This window comes from Mastigoproctus giganteus, chromosome 6 (genome assembly GCF_048544385.1).
Source record: "Mastigoproctus giganteus isolate SK-2022 chromosome 6, ASM4854438v1, whole genome shotgun sequence".
Lineage (NCBI taxonomy): Eukaryota > Metazoa > Arthropoda > Arachnida > Uropygi > Thelyphonidae > Mastigoproctus > Mastigoproctus giganteus.
The window spans coordinates 8,839,613-8,861,019 of NC_143580.1; the positions used below are offsets into that span (position 1 = coordinate 8,839,613).

Sequence of the window (21,407 nt, forward strand, 5' to 3'; positions counted from 1 at the left end):
ATGATGAACAAAGACGAATTAAACCACAATAGATTGATAATACAAAAGAATAATAATAGGTACTCTGTTCGTACCCATGCATTGCTAAAACAGCTACTGGGACAACAGAAAAAGCTAGAAAGAAATTAAATAAAACTACTATAATAGAATATTAAAAATAAAATACGAATTGAACCATCATAATACAAAAGAATAATATATATATATATATATACCTGTATGTAAAAATCAGTTGTCTCAGGGGGAAAGAAAACCCAATGAGAGAAATTAAAGAATAAGATATTGTCAGGTAAGGGTAAACTTTGGATGGCCATAAATCACTCTAATACCCATGATTTTTTTGCCCCCTTGGGGGCAATATCACCCCCATTGAGAACCCCTGATCTATATAATATCGGTGTAGATACACCCTAGACAACTCTTAAAGAAAAACTACAGTGTAGTGTGAAAGGCACCACCGATGAAAAGCTAGCTAGCTTTGAAATGGTGCTATCTGGGTGGCGGTGGCGCCCATTGAGAATAAGTAACAATAGTCTTCTCTATTAGTGAAGCATTACTTATTCAAGTTAGTGCAATACATGGTAACTCGTTGTGAAGGACAAGTACAATATTAGATACAAATGAAATGATGCCTTTCGCACTACGATCGTAGGTTTTTTTTTTAGGAGTTGTCTATAGTGTATTTACACCGATATATAGATATAGTAACGTATTTATATATTCATAGCTGGGGAAGAGACACAGTGTTGAAAGCTTCTGTGAGTATTTTATTTTATATTATCAAATGAAGCAATTCTATATTCTGTATAATAATTTGCTTATAACAGGCCTGACGTAGCCCAGTGGTCAGGAGCTAGAGTGCATAGCACGCGTTCCTTGTGTGGACCGGGGTTCAAGCCCGTGACTACTAAATACGATAAATATTTATATTGACGATTTATTGTAAACTCTACTGACTTGGTTGTCGTGCCGGAGTATAAACAGAAAATTTATTTATTTATTTTATTTATTTATGTCCCTCTCCTGATTGCTCTTTGAACTTGAATAACTCAAAAGACCAAACAAGCTTTTGACCTGATTCCTTTTGCAATAGGTTTTACTTAGCGGTAAAATTTTCTAATTTTCAAAATTTCTGTTTTTTTTAACAGTTGATACTTAAATAACTCAATGACTAAACAAACTTTTTACCTGATTCCTTTTGCCCTAGCAGTAAATTTGAGGGGAGGGGGAAGGAATTGCACTAAAACTTTCCAAAAAAATTTAATTGATTTTCAAAATTTCCATTATTTTTTAATAGTTACTGTTGTAATCGAACTGTTGAGCATTAGTTTTGTTACAGTTTTGGTGAAATATTTGCCATGGGTACACTAGAATAATTGCAATTTTGTGTGTGCAATAATTGTTTTTTAAAGAACTAATGTCATACATATAAAAAATTATCAAATTGCATTTTTAGTCATTTTTTTTTTTAAATATGCTTTATTATTTGAGTCCTTCCTACTGACACCTTAGCTAGCAATGAAGGGAGCCAAGGGAGATGTTTTTGTAATTACTTTGATATTAATCTTTACTTCTTTGAAACAGTTTTTGCAAAATATTCATCACAGGTAAAACTAGTATTAAATATATTAAATTAAATATTATATTTTATATATTTATGCAAAATTACATGTTTTGTATATTGTAATTTTAGTATTTGTGTTTCAAGTTATTTTGAAATTTAGTATGAGTTTTGTTTTCCATTTAATATTTCAAAGGATGCAATTTTAAATTTACTCAAAGGTGTATATATATAGCTCTAGGAATGAGCCTGTATATAACATTTTGAGGGACATTTCAAATAATGTTCGTTAATTGTGCGAATTGTCTTGAAGTCTTCTAGTATATGCTACCATCTCTTATCTTGTTTCTCACTTATAATAAATAGTTGCACAAAAATAACTTTAAAAATCTGTTGAGAGATCACAATTGTTATTCTGCCTTATTTGGGCTTATGCAAACTGAAATTGAATCCAGTGATACATAAGTAGATATAGAGAATATTGTTACATCAAAAAGTAATAATTTTTTTTTTTTAACTACGATTTGATTTTTGATAAAATGTTTCTTTAATGATGCATAATGAAGTCAGAATAAGAACAAATTAATATTTAAAAACATTTGTGTATAAAGTTTTCATTTTTACATAGTTCCAAAATTTCACTCTGCAGAGTTTGCTGCTATCAGAACCCCCCCCAGGTTATATGCATTTGGAAGACACTCCTGAGAGGATTAAAGGAAGTCAAACTTTTGTTTTCATTTAAGAAACTCAATAACTTCTTTATAAAATGAGTGCACTGAAAGCAAAACATTTAGTTTTTATTATTGGAGCAAAAGCTTTTAATTTAATTTAAATAACATTTGCCACATAGAAAAAGTTAATTGGTCAGAAGATAGAGATGTTTCATGTAGTTAAACAAAGCATACTCTATATTCTTTATTAATTTTTTCTATGGTAAAACTTACAAATGCGCTATGTCATAAAGAAAACTATTTTTAATATCTTTACATTGATATAGTTTATTTTCATTGCAGGTTCAGTATAGTGGTGGTACTTGCACTGATCCAAACTTCAGTTACTTCATTGCATTTTCATCAGTGTTTTACATAATCTGTTTTGTATCATTTGTTCAGCTGGTAAGTCTTAGTCATTTACTATATTTTTTCAATCAAAAATATAGAATTAAGATAATATTCTAAAATTTAATAATGGTAGATATACAATGCAATTATTATATATGTACAAGGATACTTAAAAATAATTAAACACATTTGACATGTAATAACTTTAGACCAGTTGAAACTTTTGTAGAGAACTCATTTCATTCAATTATTATTAGTAGTGGAAAATGATACAAGGTATCGAGCTTATACAGCATCAACAACAAAAAAAAAAAAAAAAACTACCCACATAATCTGTCCATCCCCTCTAATCATTTATATGATCCTTCCTTAAATTTATTTTATTTTTTTGTTGTTTATCCACTTTCACAACACCAGATGAAAGTTTGTTCCAACAATGATTTACTCTTCTGAAAAAAAAATTTCCTGCATCCACCCTTTTTTCAATTAAAATTTATGTCCCATTGTGTGTGTTGCCAAAGAAAGCTTAAAGATGCCATCACAATACCAGAATTTGAGTTTACTCAGTCCATTTAAACAGTTTAGTCAGGTACCCATTTCCAGCTTGTAAATTTCAAAACTGAAGTCTTCCTTGGTAAGAGTGCCCTTTTATATTTGTGACCCCATTCCAGTAGATCCACATCCCTTTAATTCAAATATCACATTATAATATTCAAATATCACACAAACTTGCAGGTCATTTTTTGAAAGAATTTTCTAAGATGTGGATTTATAGATTACTGTAATATACAATGTGTGTGGGTGAATATACTGAATTCTTCATCTCCTGTTGCTACATCTTTATATCTGTCTCCCTAATTTTCTTCAGTATTGAAAATATTGTGTTGTTATTGGCAATACATTACAACAATGCAATATCATTACAACATTGTAATTGCTTTCTCACTCTAAAGGACTGTATTCATCTCCCTCCCCTACAAACACAGAGGCAGTAGCAGGACCATATTACAAGTGAGGAAATAAGAAAAAAACATGGTGTAATAAATATCAAATTATCAAAGGTAAGTGAAGCAAGTTTAAGGTGGTGTGGGCATGTAGAAATGATGGAAGAAAGGAAATTAGCTAAACAAATATTTGAAGCAAAAATAGGCCTAGAGGCAGACCAAAAGGAAGGTGAATGTATAGTGTCAAGCAAGCATCAGAAGAAAGAAAGAAAATGCTTACTAGGTTTAGAGCTAACAGTCTAACAGGAAGAATCTAAAATAGAAGAAAACAGTGAATGGAACACTGATAGTCCAAAATGACTATCCACTGGATGTAAAATATTTAGATGATGATGACAAGAAATATAGTTATGTTATTCTTATATTTAAATGTTTTATAGTGACTCTATCTAACACGAGAAAAGTAGAACAAGCATTAAGGGAAAACAAGAGACTTAAATCAGCAGTCATGAGCAGAAAGACGAATGATACTAAATCTGAAGAATAGTGATGGTGTACTTATAAAAAGCAGAGAAGGCATAATTCAAATAGCAGAAGACTACTATAAAGTATTATGTAAGGAGTAAGGGAAGGATGCTAGCAGCAGGGAAGATGGATCACAAATTAGCAGCACATATATCATACCCAATATCCTTCCTGATAAGGTAAACCATACATTGAAGAAAATGAAGAATCAAAAAGCCCCAGGTGAAGATGAAGTTACTATAGAATTGTTAAAATTAGGAGGAAGAGACATGGCATAGAAACTGGCAAGACTCTTCACAAAATACATTAGGAAAAGCGTGATACCTAAGGAGTGGAATAATGCAAAATCATAATTTTGTTGTGTAAGAAAGGAAATAAATCAGAAATTGGAAATTATAGACCAGGGGTGGCGAACCTATGGCATGCATGGTTTTTGGGCACACTGAATTCAGAGCATCCCGAAAAAATTTCAAACTTTGAAACAACAGCAATCCACCTTGAGTCGTGACCTGCGCATACCCATTCTCTCTGTCAGCCATGAAGTGACGTCACACCATTCAGTAAATAGCTATATTCATGCAGTGATTTGTTTGAAGTTGGAGTGGTGAGTCATACTGACAAAATTATGTGATTAAATGTCTTGGTTATCGCCTTCCAAGGGGCACACGAGGGTAGTTTTTTTTTAAAGATTTAGCCAATTTAAAAAGGTTCGCCACCCCTGTTATAGACCAAATTAGCTTGTTGTCCCACATCTACAAGTTGTTCACGGGGGCCATTACTAACAGATTAGAAAGAATACTTGATGAGAATCAACCGAAAGAGCCAGCTGGCTTTAGGACAGGATTCTCAACTTTCACGTAATATCACTGTTAATGGAGAAAGCAATTGAATATAAAATGGCATTTGACTCCATAAACCATAATGCAATGTTTCAGGCACTGGAAAGACAAGGCATAGACATCCCATAAATTAGGATTTTGAAGAAAATATATGAGAATGCTACGTCCTTTATTAGACTAGACAAAGAGAGTAGCAAATTTAAAATTGAGAAAGGAGTTTGAGAAGGAGACACAATATTTCTGAAGTTGTTTTCTGCTGTCCGTGAAGAAGCTTTCAGAAGGTTGGACTGGTTGCAGAAAGGAGTCAACGTGAATGGAGAGTACCTAAACCATTTACAATTTTCAGATGATGTTGTGATCGTAAACCATGATCCCAAAGAATTAGAGGAAAATCTTAATCAGTTATGCACAGTTAGTAAGGATTTTGGACTAAAGGTGAACATGGTTAAAACAAAAGTAATGATGAACAAGTATGCTACAGAAAGGGATATAATCATTGAAGGAGCAGTAATTGAAAAAGGTGGATTCATATACCTATTTGGGACAAGTTATTAGCTGTAATAATGATAAATGGTTGGAAGTCAAGAGAAGAATAAATTTTGGATGGATAGCATTCAGGAAATACAGTCACATACTGAGGAGCAATATCCCAATTTGTCTGAAATGTAAAATAATGAACCAATGTATACTTCCCACCATGACTTATGGAAGTGAAACTTGGGCACTCACCAAAAGAATGGAAGAGAAGCTGAGAACTACACAGCGAAGAATGGAACGAATTATATTAGGAATCAGACTGTTAAATAAGAGGAGAAATACATGGATTGTGCAGCAAACTCAAGTAAAGGACATTCTTATCAAAACTGAAGAACTAAAATGGTCTGAAAGCCTGGAAGACAACGATGGAGATGGACATATGAAATTCACAAGTTCGTGGATAGTAAGTGGATGGCTATTGCACAAAATAGGAGAAACTGGAAAGTTTTTGGAGAGGCCTTCATCCTGCAGTTAATTGAAAATGGCTGATGATGAGCTACCCTATCTATGTTAGTTTGCAAAATCTTTTCAGTGAGGCGCCTCCGTAGCCAGGTGGGAAGGAGCAGCAGTGCGTAGCACACGCTTCTTGGTTAGACCGGGGTTCGAGCCCGTCACCACCAAATATGGAGGATGCGGAAAGGTCAGGGAATGACCACCGCATATCCCGGAGCAATATGGCCTTAGTTGCTAATGCTCCTAAAAAAAACCAAATAACAATAATAATCTTTTCAGTGTCCCATAAATTAAATATATTATTGAAAAACTGTAAGCATCTATTTAAAAATGAGCAGATTTTTATAGTTTGGTGTTTTTAATATGTCTATGTAAGATAGGTTTACCATTTTCATCTCATCAAATCCATAGACAAAAGGATGGCTTTAATATAAAGAAGTTTTAAAATGTAGATGTATCATTCTGTATTTCTGGGGACAGAATTAAATAATAATAATGATTAAATAATTGAAATTATGAATTTATTTAATTGATTGATTATGCTCGTAATTTTAATTAGATTATAAAATAAAATGATTATTAAATTATTATCTAAAAGCCTGTATTAATAATATATGCTTCTATATATATGCCTACGTAATATTTTTAGATTAAATTTATTAGATGTAATATTTTTAAAAGAAATTATAAATTCAGTTATTCTGAGTCTTTTTCATTAACTCCACATAGCAACACCTATAACCAAGATCACAATTTGCCACATCCTAGTTAGACCATTAAATTTAATGACATATTAAATTTAATATGTCATTATTGACCATTTTGAGAAAGCTTGATTGTTGACCTGGAAAGAGTAGTCTCAAGTACATGGTGATTTGCAGCCCTTGAGTCACCTTCCCAAGGATACATTCTAAAATTGGGGAGGACAAGTAATCAATTCCATTGATTGTCCCCAGAAATTAGGAATGTTTGGTACCCTCAGTGTAAAAGTGAATTGTACCACAACTTTTAGGGAGGTTAATTGTATGTTAAGTTGCCAGATAATGTTGAATCTGCATTGCGGGAAGCTGTGTTGCACAAAGTTTAACATTTGAAGAATAAGGGAAATTTGCCTCAATATGATACATAGAATGCTTCCGTATGATGCTCTCCAGAAATTTCTGCAGAATATCATATGGAAGTGTTCTACATATCATATTGAGGTAAATTTCTCTTATTCTTCTACAAATATTGAAATCAACATAGAACGTATTGAGCATCATAGCTGGGCGCCTCCGTAGCCAGGTGGGAAGGAGCAGCAGTGCGTAGCACACACTTCTTGATTAGACCGGGGTTCGAGCCTGTCACCACCAAATACGGAGGATGTGGAAAGGTCAGGCAATGATCACCGCATATTCCCGGAGCAATATGGCCTTAGTTGCTAATGCTCCTAAAAACCAAATAACATAACAAACATCATATCTCTGGTTTACACTAACAAAGTTTAGCAGTATTAAAAGTAAGCAAAGCAAATTTAAGATGGTGTGGACATATATAGAAAGAATGGAAAAAAGGAAATTAGCTAACAAATATTTGAAGCATTAAAGAATGGTAATAGGTCTAGAGGCAGACCTCTGATTTTTTATATAGGACATTAATGCCTCATACATGAGCAGAGCCCATTTGTAATCATTGTTCCATTGTTTTATATACAGGTACCTCTTGAAATTATATTTCCTTATTTTGGTTTAAGAATGCTATGAATCATAGTTGCTGTGTGAATATATATATATATATATATACAGTGGATTCCGGTTATTTGGGCCACCGGTTAATCGGGCCAGCCGTTTATTTGGGGCAAATCTTAAAAAAACAGAAACCAATCAGGAAAATAGCCAGGGTTTACTTCACTTAATTGGGACAGCATGCTGTTTAATCGGGGCAGGAGACCGTAGCACTGGAGATTACCCTATGATTGTTTCCGATGGTACCACGTGGTTCGGTCGAAATTCTGGAGGTCACAACCATAAAACAATAAAAACAATTAGTAGTCACCTGTTTATTGGGCTTTTCTATTAGTGAAATCTATTATAAACGGACAGTAAACTCAATCTTACTGAATTTGCGATAATACCGACAGCTGGAATTCTGTGGGTTATTATAGTGAAATGTGTTGACACTTCCATGAAATCTTCAATCATATAAAAAAATTAATTTTCAGATCTTCTCTTCATTCCTATTTTTAAAGCTTTGTAACTTGTTACTCCATTCTCACTTGCGCATATTGTGTTACTTGCAATTTGTGTGTGCTGTGTTCTTTGTTATTGATTGCTTATCTTTTTACTTTAAATTTTAACCCCCACCCACAAATGTTAGTGAACAGAAATGTCAACTAGTTCGTATGTACGTATTACAGTACGTATTAATTATTCCGATTATCATGTATATTCTTCCTATTTTCAGGGATCATTTAATTTTTTAATTGGTAAGGTAATAAAGAGTAAAAATTGTGCTTAATATATCTTTGCTTTTATAGCCTGTGGATAATATTCCTCCTATTCTCGCTGATTAGAATCGTTTAATAGAATTAAAATTCAATTCACAAACGTGATCACAATGACTGGTGCTTATTGCACATCGTATATTGAACGGTACTTTACTATGTTGAGTTCGTTGTAACGTGATATGATTGTACAGTGAACCAATTTTAAAGGGGGGGAGGTTACACTATATTTCTATATTTTTAACTATTTACGCCAAACTTCGTATAATTGGGGCAGCTGCTTAATCGAGCCAAAATGCACTAGTCCCAATGTGTCCCAAATAACCGGAATGGACTGTATATATATTCAAATATATGTATAATTATACATAATTATACATATATTTGAATAACGTTTGAAATAGTTGGAAACTGAATCTTTCATAGTAAAAATAAAATAAAAAGGTAAAACAGGTTTTTTTCTTTTTTAATTCTTATTCTAATTTATTTATATATATATATAAATCAAACACAAAGGTATAAAGAGAAACTCAAAACTTAAAAAAAAGCACCTTAACAATCTCTCAGATCTAAGAAATTACTGCACCAAATCTTGGCATGTGGCTGTGAAGGGCACTGCTATGAATATTCCAACTCTTTGTATATTCATGGCAATGCAGATTATTTATTATACCCTTTGTGTGCCTGTGTGTTTTATTCCATAGCTGGAGCATGTGATTTAGTTCAGCCAAGTTATTTTGTATATAGCTTTGTCATATATATAGCATCTTAGTTTGGTTGATGTATGGAGAATAATTACAAGATGATTAGGTAGTGCAACTGCATGAAGTAGATAGACCATTATTATTTGTCATTCATTAAAATCAGTTTGCCTTTGGTTATTTTATATTGAAGATTAACTTCATGACATTTAAAACTCTTTCTCTCTCTGTTTTTTAGATGCTATGTGTAAAAGCAGAATTTAGTCGAATGAAATCTCCAACTCTCCTTCAGGCTTGTCGTATTACTACTCAGAAAGCCCTATATGTTTTAATATGTATTGCCACTGCCATTCGGGGTTACTATTTTTCATCTCCAGTGAGTATACTTGTATATTTTGTGTGTGAATGTTTGTGTGTGTGTGAAAGTGAATTATAAAGCTTCCCTTGGTGAGTGTAACCACTTTTTACTTCTTTTTAATTTTCAGTTAGTCAATTTTTTTTTTTTTTTTAACTTTTAATTTTTGCATACTTACAGTTAACAGTAGTTTCAGCAATACATTCACGTGGTAAAGAAAGGTGTTTAACCTTAATTTAATCATTTTGTGATAATATGAACATATGTTTTTCTTTTTTTTTATTTAATATAAAGGATGTTGACATTAGATAATCCATTTCTATGTTCCATGTTGTAATTTCTAGCCTTCCCTTTTCTCTTTCATTTCACGTTCTTCAATGTAGTTAGGACCCCATTTGGGTGATTTTCTTCCATTTAGTCAGTTAATTATGTTGTGTGTGGTATTGCTTTCTTAATTATTTTCTGTTAACCCCTGTTTCCAAAATCACTTAGTTGTAAATCATAATGTGATGTGATTTACTTTATTTTACATATTTGTATTTAATTTTATTGGTCAGTTTGTCCCTGACTGACATCTAAATTCACATTTTTTAGCTTATGTTTGATGGTTTACTAATTTAAGTTTAGCTTATACTTTTCTTTATTTGGTTTCTCACAGGTCACATAGGGAGCACCAGTGAATGCTTGGCTGCCTGTCAGCACTTCCATTTTTGAAGATCTGTAGATATGTACCTCCTAATGAGATCATGTGCATAATTTCCTTTATAATTCCCTTTATCTTCCTCCCCCCCCCCTTTCCCCATAACTTAACCATTTAATCTTGTCATTAACCAGTGTATGTTTTGTTACTTTTTTTGCTTTCATTCAGGTCACAGTAGTTACTTTTGTAAGAAAAATATTTACTGTAGTTTCAGTAATATTTCACATGATAAAAAAGTGTTTAATCTTAATTTAATCACTCTTTCATATTACTCCCATAGCCAGAAAGTGCCTATCCAATTCTTTTTTTCTTGGATTTTGATAAAGTCGATAAGATCACGTGTACTGTTAGTTCCTAAGATTTTTGATATTTGTACTCTCTGGTTCTCATTTCACTCCTTAATGAGAACATTCCTCCTTCATTCATCTTACTAATTCCTCTTGGGGCCTTATACAGTTCAGTCAAATCCCCCCACATCCCAAGGCGTTTAGTTACTGTGCTTTGCAGAATTTACTAAGCATTATTCTTCATAGGGAATAATGCTTAGTAAATTCATGTCTTATAGAGAAGGATAATTATTTCTTCTCTGCTTGCAAAATTCTGATAAACCATAGACAGAAAACCATGTGCCCTTCTTGCCACGTGTTTACCTTGAATGTCGAATTTCATGTTTTTCTGTATGTTAATCCCTCCATATCTTTCTCATCTTGAACATCCTTTAATTTCTCTCTACCTAATCGCTAAAGATTAGAAAGATTCTTAACCTTAGGGGATGATACATTGGCATTACATTTAAGATTCCGTTAATGCTAAAGGCCACTCCCTAGGCTGCAGCCTATCTGTTGGCATTGTCTGAAATTGTATTATTTCATCCACATCTGAGTTAATTAAAATGTTAATAATTAAATTTTTAATGACCACCCTAATTGTTAGGCTTAATGAAATTATGGAACAGGGAATCTATAAAAACATTACCAAATTCATTAAGTAGGGTTTTGTGTTTGGACTAAGGGTATACATGAATGTATTCTATAATATCTGTAACCAGATTTTTATAAAAATATATTCTAGTTAAAAGTGATACAGTTGGTTTGTTATTTTTGTCCTTTTGATAATAGTTTTTAAATAAATGCCACATAATGTCTTATCACAATACAATAAAAGAAGGAAAGTCTTTTTGTTATGGAATTGACTCTATTGCATTGAGTTGCACCTTAAAAATCTGCAGTAAAAATAGGCATAGAGCTTTTCTGAGCTCATTTTGTTAATTTTTTCTCACACCTTTTGACATCTTTCATTTTGTAAGTTAAATCAATGCTTTTTGTAGGCAGTATCTGATTTCTTCCTGTAAGTTGACAGTAATCACTGAAATGGCTTCCTGGAGTTGGAGTGCCACTTCATTATAGTAAATAGTAAACAATACTTTTCTTAGGAAAAGTGTTGTTTATTTGTAGTGCAGCGCTGGAAGGAACATTTAATACCCTCACCTCATGAAAGGTCAATGCCATTACAAAAACACTTTTGCTTTTTCTTTTGCTACCTGTAAATAAATAGCATTACAAGTCCTGTGAATTGTAACAGTGATTGGAGAATGAGGAAATTTTTTTATTAGGCTCTTAGTTCATGGGTATGCTTTGTGCAGGCAAAAAAATTGGATAATACTTAGACTTTTAAAAAAAATTGATTCCTTTTATAAGGAAAAGTGTGAATGGCTTGTTATACAGTTAACAATACAGTTATACAGTTAATTGACATATATCACATGAAATGTGGTATATGTCAATTAACTGATACACACTAAATCATTGTAAAATCAATTTTAATTGATTTTACAATGGAAATTGAAATTTCTATGAATATTCAGGATTTCAGGGAAAGGGCGATTAAAAATTTACAAAAATACTTTTTTTTTTTGTAATTGTACTATTATTTTCAACAGTGACAAGTGCTTAATGAAGAGTATGAAAGATGTACACTTATCCTTTTATTCAAATTGTCAATGCAGACTTACCCTTGTATTTTGAGATACCATCAGTTGTAACAATGCATTCATGGGTACCACTGTGTTGATAATCGCTGTTCTCCCACACCTTTAGCATTAGTAGAGGCATACGATGCAAGAAAGCAAGCTTATGCAGCATCAGCCAAAAAAAAAAAAAAAAAAATCCTCCCATTTTATTCCTCCATTCGTTCCAAATGCCTGTCCAGCTCAGCCTTAAATTTATTTAGGCTATATTAGCTTCCACAACAAAAGATGGAAGCCTGTTCCACAAATCAACTACCCGCTGGCTAAAGGCAAATTTCCGCACATCTATTCTACAACTATCTTTCCTCAAATTGAAACTGTGCCCCCTCAGGTTCTTAGTCTGAGCAAGACAAAGAATCCCATCAGCATTCAGCTTGCTCAACCCATTCAAGACCTTATACACCTCAATCAGATCACCTTGCAGGTGCCTACTCTCCAGGTGCTGCAATTTTCAGAACTTAAGCCTTTCTTGGTAAGAGCACCCCCTTTGTTCCCCTCACCAATCTTGTTGCCCTTCTTTGTACTCATTCTAGCAACTCTACATCCTTCCTAAAATTAGGCCTCCAGACCTGTACACAGTACTCTAAGTGTGGCCTGACCATTGCCTTGTATAATAGGATTATCACCTCCCTGTCCCTGCTAGCCAAATTCCTATATATCATTGACAAGACTTCATGACCTGTTCTGGCAGCCCATCTGCACTGTTCAGCGAACTTCATATCTGACTGCACAGTTATCCCCAGGTCTTTTCCACTTCCCTGAGTGTAGTACCACCCAGTTGGTACTTTTCTCTTCGGTTATTGCTACCCATATGCAGTACTTTGCATTTGTCAATGTTAAACTCCAGTTGCCACTTTTCAGCCCAATTTCCCAACTTATCTAGATCCAGTTGGAGTAGCATACTGTCATTACTGTCATTAACAATCCTGCCAACCTTTGTATCATCTGCAAACTTGGACATTAAACCTGATATACCTTATCATTGATAAATATGCAAAACAACAATAGGCCCAACACCGAACCTTGGGGAACTCCACTAATAACTTTTTTCCACGAAGAGCAGTGTCCATTGATTACCACTCTCTGTTGTCTCCCACTCAACCATCCCTTTATCCGTTGTAGCAGCTTACCCTTGATGCCATACCTCTCCAATTTGTATAGCAGTCTTCCATGTGCAACAGTATCAAAAGCTTTCCTGAAATCCAAGCTGACGTAGCCCAGTGGTCAGGAGCGAGAGTGCATAGCACGTGTTCCTTGAGTGGACCCCGGGGTTCAAGCCCGTGACTACTAAATACGATAAATATTTGTATTGACGATTTATTGTAAACTCTACTGACTTGGTGGTCGTGCTGGAGTATAAACAGAAAAATTTATTTATTTTTATTTAAAATTACTTTTGGCATTCAGTTCCTTTGTGACCACATCATAGTAACCAATCAAATTGGTCAGACAAGACCTCCCTTTGACAAACCCATGCTGTGTCTTTACTATTACTGCAGTCTTTTCACACCTGTGAAAAATATCTGAGTTCTAATCCCATCAATGATGCAAGGAATTTTTGTGGGCTCTTTTCACATTATCAGGTGAGGGTGATTTTCCTTATAGAAACTGATTTCTCACATCCAGCTGAAGATTATGCACAGTTACAGATACTGATTGCCTCCTAACCCTTAGATATTTTGGCACTTAATACACACTCAACACAACAGTTTCATCTTAATAGCATTAGAGCTACTGAAAAAAAAAAAAAAAAAATATATATATATATATATATATATATATTTAGAAAGAGATATTTTCACCGCCCAGTGAAACTGAAGACTGATCTTGAAAGTTGCTGCAACGATGGCATCTGGTGAAGAAATAAATAATGATGTTTATTACATTTATAAATAAATTTGTAATTGTTGGTTATGTCATTCACTGATAATTTTTTTTTTTTTAACTTATGAACTTTTTCTTTCTGAGTAAATTTTGGAAATGAGGAAAAGACAGTTATATATGACATATTAGTACATTTAATGACCGATTCTGATATGCTGAAAAGAGATGTAAGCAAGCATTGCCACAAAAAACATGGATTCAATTGTTGCTGTATAAAAATATATTGATTGTTATTTGATCTTGCTCTTAGTTGAAAATTGTAGTCACCTTTGTTTAGTTTTATTCTATAAATTTTAATTATATTTATAGGACAATGCAGCTCTTCAGTGGGCATCAAGTTTAATGAGTGCTTATTACCCTTTTCTTCTTACTGGTTCTTCTCTAATTGTGTGCTTCTGGGCAGAGGTAAGGAACTTCTTTATAGTTTTCAATTTGAATATTACTACAGTATGTTGTTGTAAATATTAACTATTTCCCTCACTCAAAAAAAACCATTCCTGATTGTATGAGACAATCATATGAAGTACAGCAGTTTCATAGTTCAGCTATTTTATTTTGGTAATTGTTTTTACACATTTTTTTTAAATATGATGTTTCAGAATACAGCAATACTTAGCACGGCTTCAAACAGCACAGGTTTCACTATAACACGGTTTTCAATTAAGTTTAAGTCGAAAATTTACTATACATATTACAACTCATTCAGTAGCCTAGACACGTACTCTACACATATGCTATGTTGTCATAGCCTAGGTATGCTTACATATATGCTGTGGTGCTAACTCTATTGTCTCACATGCACATGTTCCAAAATCTCCCCTCAGGCAGTCTGCGGCAACACGCAACAGTGTTCAATATTCTTAATTCCATCCTGCCATGATATCTTTTCATTTCACAATTTATTTTTTACCCCTTTAAATACGATCGAAAATATATCTGCATCTTGGCTAAAAATCACTGCCAACAACATGCGTTCTGTTTGGCAGCATGTTTCACCCCATTTGGCAAATGATTTCACCGGTTTTAAATCGCAAGTTCAGGAAAATCTCGAGGACATTGTGAAGATCAGAAAAGACTTGAGATTCGAAACTTTGGACACTGCCAATGTACTTGACTGCACTGAATCATATGGAAATGACTTAAATGATGCAACTCTCCTTGAAATTGATGAGCAAACTGCATATGAAGAAGAGGAAAACAATTCTGAAGTGGATAACACTGAAGTGGCACCAAAAGAATTTTCAACAGAAGAATTGGAGAAAGTTTTTCAGGGGAGGGGGGGTTGACATGGCCTGCGAGGCGATTATGTGAATGGAGACCTGAAGAACGTAGCATCAAAATAAGGCAAATTTTACAAGATGGGATTCAATGCTACAAAGACTTTTACGCCAAGAAAAAGAAGAGATGACTTGACTTCATTACTGAAATACCAAAATAAACAATAAAGATTTTTTCTCATCTTTTATGATGATACCGTTTCATTAATAAAATTTTTGCAATATTTTTTATTTCAAATCCTTTTAATTGACTATCAAGCGCAAATTGTTTATAAATTTATTATAATTTGTTTATAGACTGTTTCTCTGGTATGCATTCAATTAAAACCCATTATAATTATACCTTAATCAGCACGGTTTCACATAACACAGAACAGTTTCGATACCAATTATCAGTGCAATGCAGGGTATTGCTGTACTTCTAATACTGGTGACAGTGGTATTGTCCCATTAGCACCGAAGGTATTTTGTTTGTTAAAATGTTACTCTGCACAGCTTATTGTGGAATGGGTTTCTTATCTCACTAGAAACATGAATGGGAGAAAAAAAAATTCAGGCAGGTCTGAATATCTGTTCTCTCTCTCTCTCTCTCTCTCTCTCTCTCTCTCTCTCTCTCTTTCTCTTTCTCTTTTCTGGGCAGTGCAATGCTTTTCTCTAACTAAAATACCATAATCATAATGACAGTAAGATTTTTTTTTTCTTGTCTGAGTGCTGATTTTCACTCATGACCTATAACATTGCCACTGGCAAATATTTTTGAATTCAAATTTTGTTTGGTCATTAATATTGACTTTCTGAAAATAAATTGTAATTTTTCTAGCTGAAGTAATTAATTATTTGAACAAAAAAAAAAAAATTAAAAATTAAACATTGTTTTGGAACTATATATATTATTTTTTTCTTATTTTCTAATCATGAAATTAAAAAATACTTTTCAAATAAAATAAATGAGCAGGACACCCGGACAACCTTCTTAACAGAAATCAAAAGGAAAATTAAATTTACTGCCTTAAGAAATTGGATGCCTCTGTCATATTGTCTTTTCATCCCCGCTAATGGTCCCTGTTTGCTATAGGAAGCTCTGAACACTGCTTCCACAAATGCCTCACTGCACTGTTAGAAGCATAGTTAAGCCTGTCTAGAAAACGTTTTGAGAGTGTAGGGGTGGGGTGAGCTGTAAACGTACCCTTTGGCATTTTGATTGCATCTCTGTCCATAGTTGCTGAACTTAAATGGAGTTGATTGGCAGCACTAACCCCTACTTTAGAATATCTTTAAAAGATGATGAAGAAGACAGCAGATTTTGATTTTTTTTATATATATATATATATATATATATAAACTGTATATTATATGCTCTAGGATATAATTTTATCCTAGCACTGTTATATTATTTAGTCATGGTTTCTCAGTTCTGATTAACTGTGAAGGCTAAGTACAGCCACTCCCTGACTTATGTAAGGGTTGTGTTCTGCAGAACTCTACATAGGTCAGAATTTCCCTAAATGCTTATGCAGCCCTTGCAAGTATGCGCACTGAATTTGATTGAAGCAGAAAAAGAAATGTTCGATGAAAATGTAAATAGAATTATTTATTCAATTTTTTTATCTCATGTGCAGGAAAAATTACAAAAGTGTACAAAGTTACAAAAATTTCAAAATTATAAAATTACAAAAAGAGAGAGGAGACAGCATAACATCAGCACATTTTACCTTTCAAGCATCACAAAATCTCTCTCTCTGCAGCTGCAGAATCGGCACTTCACTGCATACTGTAATATTTTGGAAACCAGTGCGATGCTTGAACCTATTAAATCACCCATTGCTTGCCACAAACTTGGCTTGGGGTTCGCCATACTTATCCTTAATATCTTCATAAATACTTCTTTCATTTGCTTGAATAGCCATTGGACTCAAGGGCACTTGCTTCTCAATCTGATTTTCCATCCATATTATTAATAGCTTTTCCATCTTCGATATAGCACCTGAACGCTGTTTTGTGATCACTGTTGATCTTAAATGCATTGATCCTTTAACATATTCTTTTATACTCGCATTGTCCCTTAAAATAGTATTCACTGTTGAAGCAGCGAGACCTAATTCTGTGCAATAGATGACAAACTTTGCCCTGCTTCGTACTTCTTAATTAATCATCTTCATATCTAAATCAATTTTGTTTCGGTTCCTAGCACTGCCAGCACTTGCACTTTCCATTCACCATTTTAATAAGTAAATAGGAACGAAGAAAAGGTTCTGAAAATTTATTCATGTTTTTTTATATGATTGAAGATTTCAGTGAAGGGGGAAACTCATTTCACCATAATACCGTAACATAAAAACACACAGAATTCCAGTTATCGGTATTATTGCAAATGCAATAAGATCGAGTTTACTACCCATTTATAATATTGCACTAACAGAAAAGCCCAATAAACTGGAAAGTGCAAATTGTTGATATTTTTCTAAAATACATTTCTGGAGGTCACTATCATAAACCAATAAAAACGAAGCCATTCAAAATTGATTCTTAAACGGAACATATGGTAACGATGAAAGTGTAGTGCAATTTCCATTATGAAAATGGCCTTTTAGAGAGATAAATAGCTTAGTTATATAGCAAAAATTTCAACTTCTAAGGTCTTGGAATGAATTACCAAAAAAAAAAAAAAAAAAAACAATGGTTATTGGGTTTACATTATGATATTTTCACGATACCTCCATTTATTCCTATGGAATGCAAAATACGTTTCTACGATTTTATTATGTTTGCACTGGCTGGCAAAAACTTACGTAAAGTCAAATTTTCATAAGTCGAGTATTACATAAGCCATGGAGTGGCTGTATCTTGGGCAAGGAAAAAGCAATGAAATTAGTAATTCTACTTTTACAAAACTGGCCTTTCTGCATTGTTAGCAGTTAAAAATTGAGGTTCTGCCTGACAGTGTTCCAGCCACATTATCAAACAGATATGCTACCTTTTGACTACTAAGGTACGGTGATTTCTTAATTTAGAAACATTGACCATACAAGCAAGAATTTTTATGCTACAAATTTGATTTATGAACTTAAAGCTGTATCTTACAAACTTTTGCTCAACTTGAGCAGGCGCCTCCGTAGCCAGGTGGGAAGGAGCAGCAGTGCGTAGGACACGCTTCTTGATTAGACTGGGGTTCGAGCCTGTCACCACCAAATACGGAAGATGTGGAAAGGTCAGGGAATGACCACCACATATCCCGGAGCAATATGGCCTTAGTTGCTAATGCTCCTAAAAAAAACCCCAAAACAACAAAAACAAATCAACTTCAGCAACTCCACAATATGTTATTTGCTGTGTGAAAGTACAAGGACAAGTCTGCAAAAAAAAACTATTCAATTGTTTAAATTTCAGTTGTGTTATGGGTATAAATTTAGAGAGTGGTACTAATGTTTTTGCTGAACGCAAGATGCGTTGGCTATGTTTTGTTAAAATGTTATGTTGTGATTCCTGGACCATCATTTTGTTATGTCATCACTCTATGGCATATCCATTAACTGCATTGTTTTTTATACACAAGGACTGCTGCACTATTTCACATGTAGAGGTCAGCTTACAAAATTATGACATAATTCCTCAAAATTTATCTGTGATGTTATGTATAAAACAAGATCTGACCATTTTGTTTTGTCACAGCTCTATGGCATATCCATTAACTGCATTGGGATGTGATTAAGCATCCTGTATACAACCTGGATTTGTTGGCTTGTGATTTTCATGTTTTTGGAAGATGAAGATCAAAAACACAACAATCACAAAAAAATGAATTGGCAGGTCTTTGATTCCACATAGTCAATAAAATTATACCAAACAGTTGTGCTAACAGCAGTGGAAGATGATATCAAACAGTTGTGCCAACAGCAATGGAAGATGATATCAAACAGTTGTGCCAACAGCAATGGAAGATGATATCAAACAGTTGTGCCAATAGCAATCAAAAGATTAGCAGGGTATAAAGAATATTGTGTACATATGAGATAAGTGCCTAAACTTCAGTGATGATTTAAAAAAAAAATTTAAGTACCAGTTATTGTTAAAAAAAATTCTCACTTTCATTTGTCACCCTTCATAAAAGGAATGAGAAAGAAAATTTTTCAGAATTTATGTATTTAACCTATGTTGTAAATAGTGTTGCTGTTATTGTATTTTCTTTATTTTCTTGTTATCTAACATTAGAGTTGGTGTGAATTTATAACAATTGATTTAACAAAAGTGTGCAAACTTACTTATATAATACATTAGTGAGTAGTTAATTTCAGCATATATCAACTAACTTATTAAATATTTTCTAGGTATTTCATTTAAGTGACCTGTGTTTAGAGAGACAGAGATTTCTTAGTAAATCATTCCTGGGCTTCCTGGCATTTAATGTTCTGATATATTCATTACTCTTAGCAGAATTTCTGTTGCTGCAGTTTTCGGGTTCTTCAGAAAATGATAAGGTAGGATATTATATTTTTATGTACCCAGAAAAGTGTATATAATGAAAAAATATATATTTAATGTGTATATTTATACAGTGATTCATTACCTCCATTCATCCTTATTATCTTGGTAAACATTCTGTTTGGCACTTGTTTGAAAAAAAAATTGAATTAAAATCCTGCTGGAAACTGGAGGAATTCTTAAAAATCTGCTCAGTCTAGATTGGTTTAAGCCTCTTGACTTGAAAATGATTGAATTGAGTTGCTTACAAGTTAGCCACTGAGCAGGAACTGCATCCACTTGAGAATGAACACCAAAAGTGTGTGTTTGAAATGTCATCATCAGAATAGAGCAAAGTTGTTAAGTCAGTTAATTTACTCATTAGCCCACTAAATTAAAATTGAATTATACTCAAAACTCAATAAATTTTCAGTTTGAAGCTATAAATTTATGTGAAGTTAAGTGTCCATTATTTAAGATCAAATTAAGTAATAAATAATCTCTAAAGATATAGTTTATGGAATATATATTAAGATTGTGATTCTGGATTAGAAAAACATATATGGTTTACATATTGTTCTAATTTTAGATTATCATAGCTGCATATATTTTTTAACTAGTAAATACAAATATACAGTATGTTAATTTACAGTATATTTTGTTCTGTTGTATTTTCAGAGTTTATTTACAAGTGTGTTCAATGGATGCTATGCTATTTTGATGTTTATTGTTGTTGTTTTCTTCCTTATTTATGGAGTGGAAGTCTTTTTCAAAGTAAGTCGGCATACATATTATCTGCAAAGTTTGTCTAATAATAATAACCATATAATGATAAGAAATTTTTTCTATTTATGTATTTTAGAAATAAACTGCTATCTAAACTATAGCTCTTTCTATGAATATTTATTCCATAATGCTGAAAATAATTATATTTGGTCTAATATAATTGGAGATGGATGTTACGTGGTTGTTTTCCTCATGAAATATAGATTTCTGTAATGACCACTCTCATACCACATGAATATTAATATAGTTTATTTAGCCAATAACTAAATCCCTATACATTAAGGTAACATTTTGGGAACTTTGTCAGAACCCATCCTCAGACCATACATAGGCTGCTGCCAGCCTTCTGCTGCAAAGAATGCACAGTTGAAATTTAACCATTCGGCAAGCGGGAGTCTCAGCAAGAGGAAGAATGCCATTAACATTCAGCTTAATCAATCCATTCAAGGCCTTAACCACCTCAATCAGATCACCCCACAGATGCTGCAATTTGTAGAACTGAAGCCTTTCTCGGTAAGAGAACCCTTTTATTCCCTTCATCAATTGGTTGTCTTTCTCTGCATCCAGGGGATAAGCACATTGCATTCAACCTTCCAGTTTGAGAAACCTTGTCCTGCACAAAAAGCTTCAACTTCTCAAATATCTACTACTAATTCCTTAAATACCAATCTCCAGGTGATTCTCCAATGGTAACTTAGTTAATTTCAATCATTCTAAAACCCAGATCTGTCTTATATCTCACCAAAAGGATTCTTCTTCTCCTTCTATGCTTGTTTTTGGTGACACTCGGATTTCTAGACAAGATCACATATTTCTAT

General features: G+C 33.2%; 1 protein-coding gene across 1 annotated transcript in view; it reads left to right on the forward strand.

Annotated features, from left to right (window-relative positions):
• LOC150083886 (uncharacterized) overlaps positions 1-21,407 on the forward strand; it is a 72,288-nt gene that overhangs the window by 13,906 nt on the left and 36,975 nt on the right. The window contains exons 3-7 of the mRNA XM_090375824.1: positions 2,575-2,676; positions 9,342-9,479; positions 14,378-14,473; positions 19,671-19,820; positions 20,482-20,577. Coding sequence (XP_090231950.1) covers positions 2,575-2,676; positions 9,342-9,479; positions 14,378-14,473; positions 19,671-19,820; positions 20,482-20,577 — 582 coding nt within the window. The remainder of the gene's footprint in view (positions 1-2,574; positions 2,677-9,341; positions 9,480-14,377; positions 14,474-19,670; positions 19,821-20,481; positions 20,578-21,407) is intronic.